This window comes from Bidens hawaiensis, unplaced genomic scaffold (genome assembly GCF_021521415.1).
Source record: "Bidens hawaiensis isolate Kalapana, Puna unplaced genomic scaffold, B.hawaiensis_p1.1 tig00009086_1, whole genome shotgun sequence".
Taxonomy (NCBI): Eukaryota; Viridiplantae; Streptophyta; class Magnoliopsida; order Asterales; family Asteraceae; genus Bidens; species Bidens hawaiensis.
The window spans coordinates 169652-190422 of NW_027491668.1; the positions used below are offsets into that span (position 1 = coordinate 169652).

Genomic DNA, 20771 nt, shown 5'->3' on the forward strand with positions numbered 1-20771 from the left:
ATTAATGTGTTGAAGATGAAGTGAAATATTGTATGAAATGAGGCTAGAGCTTCAGAGTATTTATAATATAAGAGAATAATAAAAAGGTTGGAAAAATTTATATGATATGTTCAGATACAGAATTTTGTCTTTTATTATTGGAGTTGCGCATTTGTCTTATCAGGTTGAACTTTGTAACAATTTTGATCTTCAATAGTGACAGACACAAGAAAAAAAAGTCAAGCAAGAACACACATTTAGAAGGGGAAAAGAAAAGAAAAATACAAAACAGACTTACGATAATGTTGGATTTACGTTTAATACGAGGAAGCCATTGTTTATATCGGTGTATTTATTTTACTTCATATCATGCATTTAAATGCTTTCAAAATGTATTTTTAATGCACAATAACCTAAAAATCAAAAGCATGAAATACTACAATTCTAACGGAAAACTTAATAAAATAAAACATTTAAATACAAGAATTAAAACCGACCATCACAAGTCTATATTTTATACTAGGTTAGCTACCCGTGTATAATACGGGTTTAACAAATTTAATTTTATAAGTCCAAAATATCAATAATAAAAAGTCACGATAAGAAAATTTGGGTATTAAATATAAAAAATAGAAATATACATTACAGTTAAATAACATATTTTTTTTACTAATACCTTAATCATAAGACATGAAAAATATAATATGATCGAATACAATATATATGATGCAAATTAATCATGTCATGAGTATAAATAAAAAAAAAAGTAAACTTATAATTAATTTTACTGAAAGAATTCGTTTTTAATATTAATTAGAAGTTTTTTATAACTATATTACTTCACAGTAAAATATTATTTTTTTTAATAGCAATTAGAAGTTTAGTGTTGCATAACATACATGTAGCAAATAATTAATTTATAAACAGCTAGAATATGATGATTAAATTTCATAATCGGGTTATGATAAAATAACTTTATTGTATATTTTTTCGTGTATAAATATATGGTGCTTTCTAATAGTATTTATAACAACTAAAGTAAGTGCATAAAATTGATGCTATTATATTTTAAAATTTCAAAGGATGTCTTAGTATCAAACAATATGAAACATAGTGTTTCATTTCATATAACATCAAATGTTTAGATTATATAAAACTGTTAAGAGATAAAATTTCACAAACAATCATGTCATTTCATCAATAAAAAACAATCTCCATAAAGTTAAGCATCTAATAAAAGAAAAAACACATACACAATCCCAAAACAAATTGTAAAGAAACATAATACGAGCAAACAATAGTGGGTAGGGTAAAACCGGCCAACTCATGCTTATCTACTTACAAATATTGTAAAACTATTCATACTCATATACTTATTCATACGATATTTTTTAAAACGTTTTCTATTAAACTGAAACATGTATAATAAATCATAAATAAGAAACCATAATTATTTTGTTAACAAAAAAAAATTATATTAAAGCTTTGAGAAGATTATACAATGATTCTGGTAATACTTAATAATGTTGTATTGTAACTATGAACTGTTTCATAGATTTCAAATCGTTGGTTTTCATTTCACTTGCTGGTAGCTTGAAGATCACATACCTGTTTCTGAAAAATAGTGCGGATTTGATCTTTGTTTAGTGGAATTATAATATGTTATCATAATATACTATTACTTACAACAATGTATAAGACAATACTTGATTATATATGATACCTTGGACATAAGAAAATTGATGAATGAGTAGATGATTCAGATTCCATTTCTATAATTATAGATTGATTTAGTTTCTTGAAGAAACATTACCAAACTCTAGAAAAATGATTTAGAGTTTCCGATATGATATGAGAGAAATCGAAAAAAGTCGTTAGTTCTTGTCGTCAATGATTTTGAAGATGAAATTAGAAGTTTCTGATTTAGGTTTTTTGGAGATGAAATTCGAAGTATTGTCGACGATGATTTTGGAATTTAGGAACGATTTGCGGGATCAATGAGAGGAGAGATTGGGATGTTAAACATTAGGAAAGAGACAAGAAATAGGGTTTTTGGAAAATCGCCAATGTGTTTGTTCGGGTTATAAGTAGTTACTTGGGTTGGGTGAGGATATAAACTGGCTTTGTAAAAGAAGTGTGGTGGGAGGCGGGAATTTGAAAATAATGATGGGCTAGAAAGAAGACACGTGGCGTAAGAAAACCTTTATTTATTAATTAGTATAGATTATGTATAAAGAGAATTCCTATGACCTCTTAATTTTAAGAGGTATAAGATTTGTTGCTAATTGTACAACACACAATGCATAAGGTTATGAAATTTTAGGGGTAATGTGGTATTTTGTAACCTCGTGGACAGTTAACATTATTTCATTCAAATATAGTTACGAATATGGTCCTTTTACTTCAATCAAATTATGCTAATTTTATAGAATAATTATATATAAACCCCCTTATCTTTACCATTTATTTGACAAATTTATTTATAACTTTTATTTTTTCTATATCTTTTAATATATTATGTTTAAAAAAACCAAATTTACCTTTGCGGCGCACTTATTTTTGTCAACGTTTTGATATAAAAAATTTCTACACCTATGCGTAGTTTATAATGTACAAGTTAATAAAGCTTTAATATACAAGTCAAGTATGCAATTATGAACCTATAACATGTTACATATACAACCCATCAGTGGCGGAGCTAGAAAATTTTTCCTATGGGTTCGGGAATTTTTGTGCTCGATTATTTTTCGGCGTCAAAGTTTTCGGGCCCGGATGGTCGAGTCAGTAATTCGGTCAGAAAAATAAAACGTAATATCACTATCATAACAAAAGTACATCATTAACATTCAAAAAAACACAAAGTCATATTAAATAAAAAAGAAAGAGTCGGCCGACCGTTGTTATCTAGTTGAAGCCCGACATGTGAGTGCTGAGGCCGTGAGGCAATGGTTGAAGCCTTGGGTTTATTAACCAAATCCATTAATTATTTTGGGCTTTTTTTATTACATATATGGATTATTATTGGCCTATTTATAATGTTTGTTAGTAATTTTTATAGTTTTTTTAAGCTTTTTATATTATATAAAAGAAATATTTATTACTAAAAAAAGTTTCAACTAAAATTTTCATAATTAGTGGGTTCGAATTTATTTTAAAACGATAATGGGTCCGCTCGCCGAAAAAGAATGGGTTCGGTCATTAATTCAATTCTATAGGTTATATATAAAAACCGAAAAAAACCGGGTTCGACTGAACCCGGTTGACTCAATGTGGCTCCGCCACTGCAACCCATGTTCTCTTTTTATTATACCTCAAATATGCAATTACAACACCAGTCTTCCAATTATACCACAATTCAAATTACAAAACTTTGTGTCTTAACTTAATAATTATATATGTTATTAACCCTTACAATAAATAAACAGCGTATTCATAATACGTGTGAATTGGTCCATAACCTAGTTTATTTATTAAAGGAGTATTTTAGATTCCTTATTTTACCTAATTATAATTTTTTTATCTAAAAAGTCTGCCAAAGGCCTTTTAACTTTTCCAATAACCTAAAATAAAATAAGAAAAATCCCAAACAGGTTTATCCCTATTTGCAAGTTATTCAAATCCAAAATAAAGGCTACGTTCCCATTATGGTTTAATTTACTATAAGATCGATTACCTCTCTTTCTTTTGTCACTGTTAAAACCCTAAAAAATAATCAAAATGTCAGACTACATACCTGCTGAAATCCAATTGGAAATCATGACTCAGCTTCCTGTGAAGTCATTGATTTAATTCCTGTCGGTCTCCAAAACATGAAGGTCTATAATAGACAGCTCTAATTTCATTAGTAAGCATTACAAGGGACACCACACTCGGCTACAACATCTGCTTGTAATGTATGAAGATACACTTGTTAGGTTTAGTGGCAAAGTTGATTATAAGCAAAAATATGTTTAAGTTGTCGATGATAATGCTTTTCCCAAACACAAAGTGTCTCTCAAAGTCCCTCTATTGGTTAAGAAGCTTGAATCTCCTTGGGTAATCGGCACTTCTCACGGTTTGGTGGGTTTGTATAGCGAAGTACACAATGGAAGTCGTAGAACGGATGTGATTGTCATTTGGAATATTTCGATTAGAAAAGCCGTTGCTGTTTATGTGCCTATTAGGGATATATAAACCTGTTATAGGTTTTGGAGTTTGTCGTGAGACCAATGACCCTAAGATCGTCAAGATTACATATGATGGCAACTCTCCCGAGGTTGAGGTTTTCACATTAAGATGGGATAGTTATAGATGGAGTTCTTTATTGGGTTGCTTTTGCTAAGATTGCTATAGACAGTGATTTTAGGTGTATGGTTATTTCATTTGATATGACAAGCGAAGAATTTAGAGAAGTAACCATTCCAGATAGTTTAAATTTTCTGTTCATATGTAAGCTAGGGGAGTCTCTTGTTGTGGTTGGACGAGATGAGCATGCCATTAATAGAGATTGCAATGTATTTGTGATGGGCAGTGGTGTTCCGAATTCGTTTACAAAGCTATTCACTTGTACTTATAAAAAAGATGTTCTTGAATTGGGATTACGGATCGTGATCAGCTTGTAATTGAAACCCTAGAACAAGGAGATGATAAGCGTGGGCAGCTTGCTATTTATGACCCCTACTCAAAACACATCGATAATATTGGGATTGATGGATCAGTGGGTTCATTTGATGTGTGTGACTACATGGAAACACTACTCTTGCTAGATCAAAAAGATCTTATGGTTTATAAATGACATTTGAAAGTGGAGATTTAAGAACAAGAGGCTTTTGAAGCATACAAGCAAAAGTATTGAGATTGAGGTAAGTTGTTCTAGGTTTTAGTTTCAAATGATTTAACAGCATGTCTTTTGCACATGATCTTTGTCTTGATGCACTTGTGCTTTTATATTTTTGAATTCACATCTGTTTGGAAGTTTGAATGGTGATTTCTTTTATTATTATCATTATTATTGTTATTATTATTATTATTATTCCTGGCATACAAAGTTACTTTGATTAATGCTATAAATCTATAATAGATTCTAGAAGTGAACATAAACATTGCATGGCTACTGTGAATTTGCAGGGTATGTTTTGGTCATGTCAAAATGAAATAATTTGGGAAAATAATATAAGTTATTCCCTCATTTTACTCTACATATTTGCATAATGACCAATGTCTGCACTAGAGGCCTACACTTTAAATGCGTTATTTTCATCATAGAGCAAGATTTCATCTTCATAGTGTTGAGCACAAAACAAAGAGATCCGGTCCTAACCAGAACCAGCTATTAGACTGACCCGTTAGGCCGTTACATCATAGGCTGTTTGCATCAAATCCATCATGGTGATAGTTGCGCATTCAAAAATAAATTCTCAAAGTATCTTTCTAATTTACTCTCGAATTATATTCCATTAAAATATGTTTGTTATTAACATCGACGGTAAGTGTTTTTTAGCATGACGAAAACACAAATTATGAGAAATAGTTAACGGGTCAGGTTTGAATCGAAACGTTTTGTGATAGAAACCTTCATTTTGGTTCTCGGGCTGCATCGGTTTTGGTTTTGGCCTCTGGTAGTGGTGTACAGTTCATGGATTTTGCTGGTGATTTATTTTGTATTTTTTGCATTGCGAAATTTGTATTTTTACCGTAAATGATTAAATTCGCAAGCATTATTGTGTAAACTTGTGATTCTGGGGCTGAATAGAACAAAATTGGACCTTTCTACATTGTATTTATGTATTGCAACTATGCGGAGCCGGCTATGAGGTAGGGCCGGGTGGTCGACAGACCTCGGCCCGATACCCCGATAGGCCTGCATTTTTATTTTTATTTTTATTTTTAAATTATATATAATTTTGAAAAAGAAAAATATGTATTCTTAATGTCGGCCCAAAATATTTTCACGATTCTCGGAGACGTCCTTGTAATTATGTTTCAGTCAAAGAAAGTCAAAGTTGGTTTTCACTCAATTCTTGATGCCTAGTATATAAACATCTCTTATTCTTCTTTGTTTCCGAGGTAAACCGGTCTTTAGGAAACTTTGGTTTTGGTCAAAGAAAGTCAAAACTGGTTTTTACCCAAACCTATTCGATTTAAAATCGATTTTTGTAGGAAAAGGATCGGTACAGTTTGAAACTGGGTTTTATCCGGATCGGTTCGCTTTTTACTAGAGGAGTGTACAAACCATGGTCTGGTTATAAACAGGTTTCATCCAAACCGGTTTTAAATTAGCATCGGTTAAATTAGGTGTCTACTTTCATTCTATAATTGTTCCAGGTAGAAGTGCACAAATCGGGTTTTTCAAATACCCGGGTTCAGGTATGACTAGGTATTGGAAAATCGGGTGTTGGTAATACCCGGTTCGGGTATTGTCTCTAGAAAACATACCCTATGCATCGGGTTCCGGTCGGGTATAGTACCGGGTATTCTAAAACCGGGTATTTGAATACCCTATTTCCGGGAATTGAAAAAACCTATTTTTGGGGTTTTTTTTTCGGGTTTTTTCGGGTATAGATTGGATTTTTTTAAGGGGTTACAATTTTTTGTTGTATTTTCGGGTATTTTTCAGGTATTTTTCGGGTAACTCGGGTATTTGAAAAACCCGGTTTCGGGTATTAAAAACTGGTTCCGGGTACGGAACCGTTTGCGGTTTTCGGGTATTACCGGGTATAAATCGGGCCCGGTTCCGGGTTTTGGTACTGAAATGCATATCATATCTGTACCCTACAGGTAGGGTTGGTTACGGGTTCGAGTATTAAAAGCCCGGATATAACAAAAACCGGTTCCGAGTTCGAGTTTTTTGTGCACCTCTAGTTCCAAGTACTGAAAGCATCATAACTTTTTGACACTACATTCACTGTTTTCCTTATATAGTTACATCACATAGTCCTTAATACAGTTGGTTTCATTCTTGTATTTGTGCACTAGGTTATATCACACGGGTTGGATAAACGACACAAAATGAAAATACAGTTTTGGGTTGGTTTATTTCTTTGGCAATCAGTTTTGGGTCATGGTCAATTGTATGTTGCGTTGTCCAAAGATATTTTTATGAAGATGGTAAAGCTTTCAAATAAGACTATAATTGTTGTATGTAAAAATATTTTAGAGATTTTTGACAACTTCATAATTTGTTTTATTTTTTGTCTCATGTAGTTTGTAATTTATTCAACTTTATAATACATCTTTATATTCCTTCATTAAAGTAAATGATATTTAACCAACTCGTATATTACACGGGTTACTAACCAAGTTACTATTGTACACAAAGTATATGATAAAAAGCAATGACTACATCAAGATCTTGTAATGACATATTTCCTATTTCTTATTGAAAAAAAAACAAGAAATAATGCTGCATGCTTTATATAATCCAAAAAAAAATACTATATAAGTTTGTGTATACCTTATACATACTTACATAGTACACATAATTATAAATTTTAAAAAACTAAGATAACAAAATATTTAAAGTGAAGTAAAAATATTAATCTTAGTCTCTTTAAGAAAAGTAGGAAAATAAGAGGCTACTATGAAAACTAATTTATTATTTTTTTTAATAAAGTGTCGGTTACAAGACACCTATTTACTACTCTTAATTATTTTTTTAAAATAAAGAATAAATCTTTTAACTATTGAACAAAAAACTTGACAAGTGGCAAAATTATGGTATAATTAGATATCAATTGGCACAAACAATATTTTTGCTTATTAGTATTAGGATAATGTGAGCAATAGTGAATTGTTTTAACGCTGCAATTGTTTTTTCTTTCAAACAAGGTTTCATTCTTTAGAGCTAGCAATGTGACATGTCTTATTAAATGGATTGAGCACGAAACAACACGTTTAACACATCTAGTAAACTCGAAACTAAGTGTCAATTTCTTTAAGACTAACGCAAACATGTTTGATAAGCGTGTCACACGCATTGTTTAGTGAACAATCAATAACTCTAGAACAAAACGAGGTTGAATGTTATCCCGTGGAGTTCATGACACCGAAATAAAACCATGCACAAGAGTTTTTCTTTTATAGAAAAAACAACCTTCAAGGTGCCAACACATCCTCAATATCCGGTTCGACTCTGATTAATAATGGTTAGGAACACGCATTGTAGCGACTATTTGTAATTATCATGGGACAAAATGTTCAGTAACTAAATCAAATATAAACCTAACGCCGGACAAAAAAATACAATGAAAAAAAACAAACGATGCTAGAGCCTATTGATTCTCTGGATCCCATACAAAAAGACCATTAATAATTAACATATCTTACAAGTGTTCAATGAAGCCGAATCTGCTCCGCGCATGATCAGAAACACCAACCTAAACCAAATTGCATGATCCGGTTGCGTCATTAGCATACGAGTATGAATTATAAGGAGTAAATGGAAGTGTGATGATACAATAGAGAAACTTACAGGCACTGAAGAATGGGTATTTGGAAGCAGATAGCAGCAGTGGTTGTGGTTTGTGTGTACGGAGGTGATAACGTTGGGTCAGCTATTGGACACGGTGCAGAGTTGACTGTGTCCAACACTATGTTCCAAAGGGTACATTGTGGTCTCTTTCACATATTTTTGATGATCAATAGCAGCTTTTCTCAAGGATGTAAATTGGCTTTTGTGGAGTTTCTTCTTGATGATGGAACAAGATGCCAGTGGGTCGTCGGACCCGGCTGCAACCCACCTGGTACAATAATAAACCATTTTTATTCAAAGATTAAGATCATTATTCTAAAGATAACAAGATGCAAAAGGTAAAAACCTCAGCATTTTCTCTGATGCGAGCCTAGCAGCGGTGATTGTACTTTGGCTTGGCACCCATTTGACAACACGGTTTGGGTCGGCTCGCATTGGCGAATGGATTTTGATAAGCTTATATATGCAATTTGAACAAATAAACAATAAATTAAGAGTAAGAAAATGGTTTCAAGAAACAAAAATAACATTACTAAAAAGCAGAAACATGATGCTCCACAATGATCAAGAACGAAAACCACATTGCCACATTCATCATGTTTAATAGTTTTGGATTTTGGAAGTTATTTTAGAAAATATTTTCTAAAAGAAGTATATACCAATATTAAACAAGGAGTAGGGGATATATATGAACTTACTCCTAAGCACTCCATCATCTGGTAGTAAGCCCTACCCTGCAGTGGGGTATGGCCTTGTCGAGACTCAGAGAAATATCTTGTCCTGAAAACAACATTTCCAAGATAATTTATTAGACATTTTATATAAATTCTAACACTGTTTCCATAACAACAAATTACGAAGCTAGTTTATCAATGTTTCAACAAGGCAATTAGACTTTAGAGACTTCATTGATTAAATTAAGCAAAGCTGGCTGGTTGGTAAGATTCAATATAAATCCTTGTAATAATATATATATATATATAAAGTTTTTAAGAATTTGGGCACAAAGTGTTACACATCAACCTGATCCAACCCATATCATCATTCAATTTAGGTAGGATAGTTTCAGAATTGAGGAAAGTAAATTACTAGGTCTGTTGACAAAAACCTGATGCAAGTGATATGGCATGCCACACCATCTATTTCATATATGTGCATTGGTAACCAATAATAAGAGGAGAGAGAAGTTTATATAAGATTGTATACCATTCTTTATATCCTGGATCCACAGTAAATCCATACATATCAACAGTATCACATATTGACAGAGCAAATTCAAGAGCCTTGAGCCCAGTTCCCTTTGCAGCTGAACCGAAAGATGCACCTAACATGAGATATACGGGATTGAGAATTGGAACTTCCTACAAATACAAAATTCAGAACTTGAAAATCAGGGAGATGGAATGGTATTTTGGGCAAAAAAATAACATGTACAACATCTTGGTAATTAAATTCAAAAATTTGAGAGTTATAAACATTCAAAATTATATATTTAAACTTTACTCTACATTCTCATCAAAACTTAGTGTACATGCTGTTCAGTAATGGTTGTAACAAGTGCAGCATTTCGATTAACCGTTGTAATAACGATGTAAAGAGTGTACTCACCCGAATCATTTTGTTCATGATGTCATGGATGGTAGTTTTTACAAGTAGTACCTCTTTTCCAGTTTCTGTAAAATGTGAAACTCTTAGTATTGTTACAGTGAAAATATACTGAATTAACATATGTAAAATTACAAGAATAGAATACCATATAACTCAGCAACTTTATCTAAAGCTTTGGCAGAACCCCTATTAAGTAGCCGAAATGTACTTTTTGTACCCACATGCTCTGTGTAGTTCTGCATTGCAACAAGAAAGAAGGGTTGGGTTAATAAGTTTAACACTGTACAAAATCTGGATTAATAAAAAGAATAGAATATTCTTTTTACTCAAAAAAACTATATGCTAAAATTGAAATGCAGATACATACATCAATTGGTGCGCCATTTTCCCTGAGAACAGCATCATAACCATCGATCTCCTTCCCGAACTTTGTTTTTAACAGATCCCCAGAGTTTCCAATTACTGCACATCGGCCATATTGACGGGGTACATATGGTGGTGTTTCAGGTAGTACCAAAGATAGTTTCTCCATACAAAGAGTTTTATTTGCACAGTTGTTACTGCAGCAGGAGTGCACCGAATCAGACAGGTAATTAACTATGAAAGACGATTTTGCGAAAAGAAAAAAAAGCTGAACATTTATAGAGATTTAACTAGAAATATTGGCAATTTGGATTCTTTTTCCTGAACTAAGGCAGATATGGCTTAACTACTCAAATAGTCAAATCCATGCATCAAAACTACTCAAAAAGTCAAATCCACTTAAAGTGGAACATTAAAACTACTCAAATAGTCAAATCCATGCATTTTCCAATAAAAACAGATGGTAGACTTACAGAAGTATTCCTTTATTAATCCTTCTCCATGCATAATCTGTCCATCCATTAGGTAAAGCATCAATGAACTCCTTTGTGAGAATGGTGGTACTGTTCCGAACCTGGACAACTCAACGTATGAGTAATCAAACAATAATAAAAGAAAATACAAAACTAAACAGCTTGAATATCAGTTCCCATTTAAAGTCCCCATCAATGATGCAAATACTGCACCTTGATATTTGCTTAATGCCAAAAATAAACTTTCAAGTATGTTTGTGCAGTTTGGCATAAAAAGATTCCATATATGTTAGATAACTTAAGTATTACTTAAAAGTGTCATTCTACAAAGTAAATTGGCAATCTGTGACATATTTCAAAGCAGACGAATCGACATCATGTATTAAGTTTTTCTTGTAGTGCATGAGGTGGCACCATGTGTGAATTTTGTTATTATACAACTTGCTAAGAGAAGACTTCAAATTTCACAAAATAAAAACATTAAAACTAACTACACATCAGAGACTAACCTGTTCCCATGTGGCAACTGCTTCACACAGATTAAACTCAAAAGATAAACCCTCTACGTTTCCAGTTTTGGGGTCTTTCTGATAAAAACCAGTCAATTAAGATACCATATAAAAAGATACAAGTAGAAGATAAACTTGAAGAGGAAAAAACTATTATGGGCATATAGCCCTTTGTTTAACCAGATTATGTTAACAAGAATCCTGAATTTGAGAAAACCTACCCACATAGGAATGGTGTCACTGGGAAATTCTAGTGTAACTTTGCAGTAGTCTCTGCTACCAATAGCTTGCAGCCCTAATCCATTTGCCGCCTGAACCAAATCGAACAATGTGAGCACAACAAATCACAAAACAAGAACACACTGCTGTTCTTATAACAGTGTTACTACATAACCTTCTAACAGTCCTGTTACTCTGTTAGGCTGTTAATCCATTAGAACTAGGGCTTCACACTCAATTCTATTTATTTGCAGCATGTAAAGCATCAAACCTCTAAAATTAATGAATTGCATATTCAGCTCTATTAATAAATAACTCCACAATTATTAAATAAACTGATGCAGGAGCATTATAGGAAATTGAAATCTTTTAAATTATTACTTTATCTTTTATTATTTTACGTTTATTTCGTTTCCATGTTTATCTATTTCCCTTTGTTTAGTATAAATAGGGTTACATGATTGTTAGTTCATTATTTTTTGATTAAGTTTGATATTACAAGAACATTGTTCTTGAACCTTTGGTTCGTTTTGTCGTCTTTGATTAATCATGAGTCTCTCGAGCCATTGATCGCTTCCGAAACTGCATCAGTTGGTATCAGAGCTTTTGGTTCTCAAATGGCTCGACGTGGTGGCGAATACTTGCTTGATCGTAGATTCGCCGACCGAGGCAACAACAGAAGTGTTTTCTATTCACGTGCTCGTGGAGAAGAACGCCCTGCTTGAGGTGCGCGCATATTATGTATATATGTGTAAACCCTCGGGTGGGCAAAAGAGAAATTGCACTAATTTTGACGTTATTTTACTAATCTCGTGAAAATAACGTTAAAAGTGGCGGAAGGTTAATCAGGCATCATGTGGTGGCGTTGATAGCCGAAAGACGAGGGTACATGCACCAATCAGCCGGTATCCCGATGATTGAGTGCTATGTGCTTTATGTCCAAGGCTTGATGCAAAACTACTATCGAGCCGGGGGTCTCACCGGAAGCAGCCTCTCTATCCCTATGGGGTAGAGGTAAGGCTGTCTACATCTTACCCTCCTCAGACCCTAACATAGCTTTGCTATTGGTGGGATATACTGAGTACGATGATGATGATGATGATGTGCTCGTGGAGAAGAGCGATTTCCTACTCGCAGAATCGCCGACCGAGGCAGCGGTGGAGTTTGTTCCGACCCACGGGATCTTATGAAGATCAAACGACTCCGACAACGGGTCCGCGATCTTGAAGAGATCCACCGGCTCCGTAAACGAGTCCGCGATCTCGAGTTACAACCGGAGATGAGCAAGACGGAAACCGAGTCGAGCACCGTTGTCTGGGACGAAGGTGACGGCGGAGAGCAGCAGCCGTCTTACTATGACCCACCTCGGTTCTATGAACCGATCTATCAGGAGTGTATATCGGAAGACGGGCTGAGGTTCGATGAAGCACGGGCCGAGGTTCGATGATGACCGGATTGATTTTAATGAGGAAGAATGTGTGTTCGTGCAAAAGGCTCTTGACGGGAGTATTATTCAAGAGGGAAAAAAGGAAGCACAAGGAGATGATGAAGATGGTGGGGATGCGGTGGTCTCTGGTGGCGCAATAGTAGTTGAGGGTGGTTCAGTGGACGAAGGAGATGAATCACTTGTAGAGTCATCAAAAAAAAAGCCGTGGAATATGGGAAAACTGCAACTAGAATTGCCAAGTTCGGGATCTCCGGATTTACACATTCAATTTGAAGATAATGGTTTGACTTTGGGGGAATTATTTAAGGAATTGCCTTTTCTAAATGATAATGATATTATTGATTCCAAAGTTGCTGATTCGTTTCCCGAAAATCATGCTTGCGTGACTTCCATGCATAAGAATGATACACTTGGGCCTTCATTAATTAAAAGCCTTCATGTGAAAGACATTGTTCACGTGGGTAATGATCAAGGGCAGCCGTTCATATATTCTGAGAGCACTAAAATATTGAGAGCTCAACAAATAAGTGGTGACTGGCCCGTGTCTAATTCTTTGGCCCAACGCACATCGGAGACCCAAGTTCTGTTTCAAAAGTTGGTTAATCGAAATGATCCGTCTCATATTTATAAAGTTAATAAATTAAGTGGTAGTGGAGACGTTCTCAAGACTCGAGGACGAGTCTTTTTCGAAGACGGGGAGAAGGAGGTGAAGAGGCCCGATAACCCAATAGACCCAGGTGGTACGAATTTAGAGCCGGGTGAGATGACCCGTAAAGTTGAACGGTTTGAGCGGGTCATGGTGATAATAAATAAAGAGCGGGTTGATGTTCCTTTCGATCCAGGTGGCTTTGGTTTTAAGGCAAAACTCGAGGACGAGTTTTTTTCGAAGATGGGGAGTATGATGCAGGAGCATTATAGGAAATTGAAATCTTTTAAATTATTACTTTATCTTTTATTATTTTACGTTTATTTCGTTTCCATGTTTATCTATTTCCCTTTGTTTAGTATAAATAGGGTTACATGATTGTTAGTTCATTAGTTTTTGATTAAGTTTGATATTACAAGAACATTGTTCTTGAACCTTTGGTTCGTTTTATCGTCTTTGATTAATCATGAGTCTCTCGAGCCATTGATCGCTTCCGAAACTGCATCATAAACATTTACAGCTCTATTAATCAATATAAAAGCTACACGGAAACAGGCCTGTAAACGAACCAAACGTTCAGTGAACTGTTCGTGAACCGTTCGGTCGGAAGTTCGTTTATGTTCACTCGGTTAATAAATGAACAAACATGAACAAAAAGTTTGTGTTCATTTAATTATACGAACGAGCATGAACAAATGATTCGTTCGTTCATTTATGTTCATTTATTTATGTTCGTTTATGTTCATTCATTTATGTTCATTAATTTTCCTTCATTTGTGTTCATGAATTATGTATTTATGTACTTTTAAACAACTTATTTTGATGTGGTTTTAGAATGAATCATCTACTTACGGATTTATACTTGTTTGTTTGTGTTTGTTTACGCATTTCATATATGCTCGTTTATCTTTGTTCATTTATATTCATTTATGTTCGTGAACTGTTCGTTTAGATTTTAAACGAGCGAACATAAACGAAAACAAACATGTTCATTTTTTAAATGAGCAAACATAAACACAAATATTTGTCCGATTAAGTGTTCGTGTTCGTTTAAAGTTAAATAAACGAACACGAACATGCCCTTGTTCGTGTTCATTTACAGGCCTACGGAAACTTATCACACACTTCTTAAATCCTATATCCTTTAATACTAGGGCTGCATACTCAATTCTATTTATTCGCAACATGTAAAGCACCAAGACTTTGAAATCACTAAGAATGTGTTCTCTAAGTTTCAAATTGTTCTATTCCCTCAATTAATAAACAAACATCTACAGCTCTATTTATCAAAATACATAGCCGATTACCTCTAGTCCTCAGATAACTAACTTTTACATACAATGTTATAAAAAATAACACAAAAACTCAATTTATTTGCAGCATGTAACGCATTAAGCCACTAAAATCACTAAACAGCAAGTTCTCCAAGTTTCAAATTATTCTACTTCCTGTATAAATAACTAATCATTCACAGCTCTATTTATCATAATCCACAGCTGATTACCTTTATTCCTCGCATAACTACATGCTCTTCAAGCTACAAATAGTTATATTTCCTCAATTATAAAATAAATAATCATTTACAGCTCTATTTATCATAATCCATAGCTGATTACATAAGTACATAACTAACTTTTATATACATTATGCTAGATTAAACTCACACCGAAACTCACCTCACATTTACAGCTCTAATTTTATTTATTTGCAGCATATAAAGCATCAAGCCTCTAATATCACTAAAGCACATGCTCTATCAGTTTCAAATTTCCTCAACAAATAAATAAACAAATAAACATCTACAACTAAATTAATCAAAGCATATAAACAATCAACTTCTAAACAACATATTTTATTAAAAAAAAATAAACAAAAACTCACCACACACTTCTGGAATCCACTTCGCAACGACTGCAACGCTTCGATTTCATCATCCGAAACATTCAACGTCGTGTCTACTCACAAGCAGCAACCACAGCATCAAATTTAACTACTTATTTCAACAATTATTGATGAAACTAAAACATATAAACACGAAACTTACTTAGATCGGAAACGCCGGTGATGTATATGAAAATGGCGGCAAATCCAGACGCTAAAGCCACAATGAATGCTAATTGTAAGAGCCTCATGTATCAATTAGTTGTTTAAATTAATAGTATATTGAGAGATCTGTGGTTGATTAGTTTAATTAATTAACTGTGTGTGATTGGAAGAAATTGAAACCCTAACGGATTGCAGTAGAACTGAAGTCGGTGATAAATCGCTCAGTGAGGTGTGTGTGATTGCTTTCTCGATCTGATTTGCAAACAGAGGACTTTTATAGTTACATGAAAGTAGCACTTGTGGCCCTTTAAGAGTGTTGTAACTTATTACCTACCCCCAAGTTTTGTCACTTCAGGTTGAAACCGATTATATAGAAACCAAACTGGAACAGATTTAAATGGTAAATTTAGAACCGGTTTGTAATTTTTACTACTGAAAGCAGTTTCAAACTGGTTAACCGGACAAAAACTTATCATAAACTAGCCAAAAACCGGTTTTAAGTTTTAATCCAAACTAAAACCGATCATAAATTAGTGATACCTTACTATTATTATTATTATTATTATTAATGTGTATTTAATAAGTCATTTTATTTTTATTTTTGTAATAATTTTATAAAGTTCAAATGCACTGTTATGATTTGTTAACCATTTTTTTAATCTAAACTCCAATATAGGTTTTACTAGAAACGAAGTCATATCAAATATAGTTAACTTTTATTAAAACTTACAAAAGAAAATTAAAACTACACTCTTTTTTTTCATATTTTTACCATAATTTAAGATTTATTATATAAAACTGGACAAAAGAATTTAATTACAATAAAAAGACAGGTAAACGGACAGTAAGTTGCGTCGCTACCTCGTTTTAAATAACAAAACCGATCCTACACTTTAAAAACAAGAAAAAGTAAATGATTGTTATAATATAACTATGATTAGCACAAGTTCTACTATATGTTTTAAGGAACCTTGAAGATAATTGGAAGAAATAATAAACACACAATACTGTATATCATGGGAGAGATTCTCTTACCTTTATGTGGTATATTAGTATTTACTATTTACTATTTTGGAAGACAAAGTACATTATTTGTTTGAAATGTATTCATCCCAGTTATTATAGTTTTCATCTCATTGTTTACCACAAAGGTAAAATAGTCATGTGTACGAAATTAAGAAGTTAAAAGATATGAAATTTCTCTTTAGTAAATGCAATTTGTAATTATATCATGTGTTTTTTAATTATTGTATCTTTTTATTATGATAAGTTAATAATATATTTTATAATGCTCTCCAACACAACACGATCCGAATGAAGAATCTACATGAAAAAAAAAATAATAGGTCAGCCAGTGTCATCAACATATATCGAATTGAGTTTAATAACATAAACAAATAAAAACAACTAGCAAAATCTTACTCATAACAAAACTACCATTTTGATAGAAAAGTTTCATAACATACTTAAATTTAAAACATGTGACTTATATAAATTACGCCTATTCAAAAAGCTCGTGGCTCACTTGATAGAAACTCGAATAAAACTAGCTAAAAAAACTTAATTTGAAAACCCGAGCCAACCTTGACCCAAGCTCGGTGCAGTTCATGGCTCGACTCGTTGGCTCGATCTTACGCTCGTTTAACTTCAAAATCGAGTTCGAGCCTAGCTGAGTTGCCTCGTTTAATTTCGAATTCGAGCTTGAACCCACCCTGGCTCAACGTGTGAACAACGCTAAATACGAATGCGAAGAGTAAACAAAACAAAACAAGGACCATATTTGTGAATATGCATACTTACAGGGTAATATCTGTGACTAGTTTAACCTTGAAATAAGTAATAAAGCATGGAATCATCGGCTCCGCCGTCTCGCCCACACCACTTAACGATTAGTGCATCAGCTCTGCCGTCTTCGTCCACCGGTTAGTTCTCCGGCGTACTCACTCTTCTAGCACTCATACATACACGCACGAACACGTACGGTGACCAATTTTGGTTTAATTTGGTTAGGGTTTGACTGCGGTACATCATTTCTGTATTTAACCTAATTTGTAGCTTCATTTGATTGAATAATTAACTGAAATTTGTTCATGATTTGTTTTGTTAAGAGTCAATTAGGTGGTTTTTTTAGTTTTACCCAATGTTTTAAAAACAGATTTTTAACTCGTATCTGATTGGACTGAAAAATGGTATAACAGGTTGAACCGGGGATGAATAGTACATGATTCCATAATAAAATATAATCCAAAAGTTATCCATAGTAAAAAAATAATATAAAAACACTCGATTTTCAAAAAATAATTCAAAAGTTTACTCGTTTCAATGTCAGTCACTAGGTTGAAAGTAATTTTTAAAAAATATGGGCCGCAAAATATCAAAAATCTCTTACGCTTAAAACCGGTTTGCCGGTTTAAACCGGTACTTTAAAAAAAAACCGTCGGTTCGATGTTCAGGCAAACAGCCCAAAAATACCGGCTCAAACACCAGCCTGATATACGAAACCTGGTATTACCGGTTCAACCGGCTGGTACGAACGGTTTGACAACACTGGTTTTACCATCAAATTTGAGAAACTGTTGGTGATTCATTAGGTTAATCTACAAATATGGTTTTTTGATCGAGTATATTAGCGGCTTAATAAATTTTAATATCAATATATCGAAGTAAAGTTTGAATCTTGGAAGTTAAAAGTTTGAGTATTCTATGCAGTCAATATCGCCGACGGCTATCGGTTCCTTGGTAAAATATCGTTGCAAAATATCAGTCCATAGGCGATGTATCACTGATTTTCCAGGATATCAGTTTTTTAAGTGTTAACTGTCAATTTTTAGTGTTTAGTGTTAGTGTTTTAAGTCTTAATCAGTTTGCTACAATTGTTAGTGTTTTGTGAGTTGCAAAAGGATAATTTGTTAATGGTAGGAGAGAATACTGAATTGTTAAGTGTTAAATTATATATATAAATTCTGCATGATATTAAAATTACCGTTATCCCACCGCGATAACCGATATCTCAAATATCGGTGCTTGACCGATATCCGGTATTTTTCCACATAACTGCATAGTGAGTATTCAAAATCATAAGTGGACTAAGTATGAGATGAAAGGAGTATAATTTATTCTTTCGGTGTAGATCTTCTATCAGCTAGATTTTTTCATTTGTTAGCAGTTCTAACTTCTAAATACATCTTAGTTTGTTTATATCATACTTCAAATGACATTGTTGTTAGAGTTAACAGATAAAATATCCTGTTGCCTTCCATCAATCAAGTTGACTAATCAAGAACCAACAACTAAGTGCACATGTCGGGTAGGCTTTGGGTCGGGTTAATTATTTATTAGAAGGCCCATTGTTTGTATCTTGTTCACCAAGTTCTTAGCCCTAGTTGTTATCTATATATGTCCTGCTCTGTAATTGTAATTTTTGCAACTTTAACTAGTAAAGATAAACCCTAGTTGCAGGCTTGACCGAACCACATTAAATTCTCATGATTTGTATTTTGTGTTTGTGTGTTGATTGTTTCCGTTGTGCCGCTTCATTCCTTACACAAGAATGAAAGTATGAAATGACTCCATATTGACTCATCTGATATCAAACCTCACAAACTTAGTGGGGTCAACACTGCAGGTGTTATTCTTGTTAAGACTTAATCATCATGACAAAGCTCAGGAAGCTCAATCGTCCTACTGGACATAGGATGTCCATGCTCAGGTTTTTGATAGTCAATTTTTTCTTACATTTGTTTTAACTTTGCGTGTAGCAATCGCTGCATGTCACCTAGGATGAAAAAACTAAGTATTGTTGTGTTTTTTGCAGGACCATGGTTTCTCAGCTAGTGAAGCATGAACGAATTGAAACTACTGTTGCCAAGGTCAACTAGCTTATTCATCTTTCTCTTATTGTTTTTAGTACAATCGCATTGTTGAATAGATACTTATAGCGTGAGATAAGCAATAGACTATAAAGCCTCATGCTAACTGTAACTCATAACTTGAACAAGTTATAGCGATCAAGCATGCTACCATAATCCTTTGTTTTTTATTCTTATAGGCAAAAGAAGTCCGACGACTTGCTGATAACATGGTGCAACTTGGGAAAGAGGTATATATTTCATACTTTATGCTATCGTTGATGGGAAATTTGTTAAAGCCAATTACCTATTTGCCCATCATCATTATGTTTGAACTGTTGTTTAAACTATTTACAGGGTACCCTTTGTGCTGCTAGGCGTGCTGCTGCCTTCGTGCGAGGAGATGATGTTATTCACAAACTATTTACAGAGCTAGCTTACCGATACAAGTGAACATTAAACCTCTTTTTTGGTTAAGTTTTTTACTCAGTAATAACTGTGGTTAAACTTAAACAATATATTGGTGATGCAGAGATCGAGCAGGAGGATATACAAGAGTGCTTCGAACTCGTATAAGAGTTGGTGATGCTGCACCAATGGCATATATTGAGTAAGTTTTTTTTATCTTTTTTATCACATTGGCTTAAAAAACTTTTCCATTAGCTTATTCTCTCTTTATGACTTAAGTTCCATTTTAAACATTGTGACTTTTACAGGTTCATAGACAGGGAAAATGAGCTTAGACAGTCAAAACCACCGGCCCCACAACCAGCTCAAAGGCCACCGTTGGATCCCTGGGCTAGATCACAGCTTAGCAGGAGTTTTGCATCTCCTAAAGAGGTCAAAAGCTCAGAAGCAGAGGATTAAAACTTTTGGAATTATTCTTTTGAAAGGTATTAAAAGCATGCCAACACTAGCTTTTAAACTTAATGTTATGAGATTGTAGCAGCATTTTATGGCTTAGAATGAATAATTTGTTTGCAGCTAAGTGAAAGAAGCTTTATGAGTACATTTTTCTCGTGGTTTAGGAGGATTTGGATTATTAGTATGATTATATAAAGTTGATTTTATATTGTGGATCACATATGAATATTTTTTTTGTTTGATAGGGACTAGGGTGCTTAGGATTGTTTACTTCATGTGTTTAGTGCTTCGATTATAAGCACTTATGGTCATACTTTAGT

The 20771-nt window shown here is 33.6% G+C and overlaps 2 protein-coding genes across 3 annotated transcripts; one reads left to right on the forward strand and one right to left on the reverse strand.

Moving 5' to 3' along the window:
* Positions 1–8151: 8151 nt before the first annotated feature.
* On the reverse strand, positions 8152–15863 carry LOC143531187 (sialyltransferase-like protein 2). 2 transcript variants are annotated; one of them, XR_013134984.1, is made up of 13 exons: positions 15738–15863; positions 15575–15648; positions 11603–11692; positions 11382–11459; positions 10873–10973; positions 10404–10596; positions 10182–10272; positions 10037–10101; positions 9635–9789; positions 9127–9208; positions 8775–8884; positions 8429–8696; positions 8152–8333 (listed from the first exon to the last, which is right to left on the reverse strand). XR_013134984.1 is itself a non-coding variant. In XM_077026534.1 (12 exons), exons 1-12 carry the CDS (start codon positions 15823–15825, stop codon positions 8507–8509), a joined length of 1317 nt encoding a protein of 438 aa, XP_076882649.1. In that variant the 5' UTR covers positions 15826–15863; the 3' UTR covers positions 8152–8506. The 2 variants fall into 2 exon arrangements, 1 of the variants encoding a protein (XP_076882649.1); XM_077026534.1 differs by having other exon boundaries at positions 8152–8696.
* A 3497-nt stretch (positions 15864–19360) lies between these two features.
* Positions 19361–20562, forward strand: LOC143531188 (uncharacterized). The gene is made up of 6 exons (XM_077026535.1): positions 19361–19448; positions 19554–19608; positions 19788–19838; positions 19945–20036; positions 20120–20197; positions 20304–20562. Exons 1-6 carry the CDS (start codon positions 19393–19395, stop codon positions 20452–20454), a joined length of 483 nt encoding a protein of 160 aa, XP_076882650.1. The 5' UTR covers positions 19361–19392; the 3' UTR covers positions 20455–20562.
* The last annotated feature ends 209 nt before the right edge of the window (positions 20563–20771 follow it).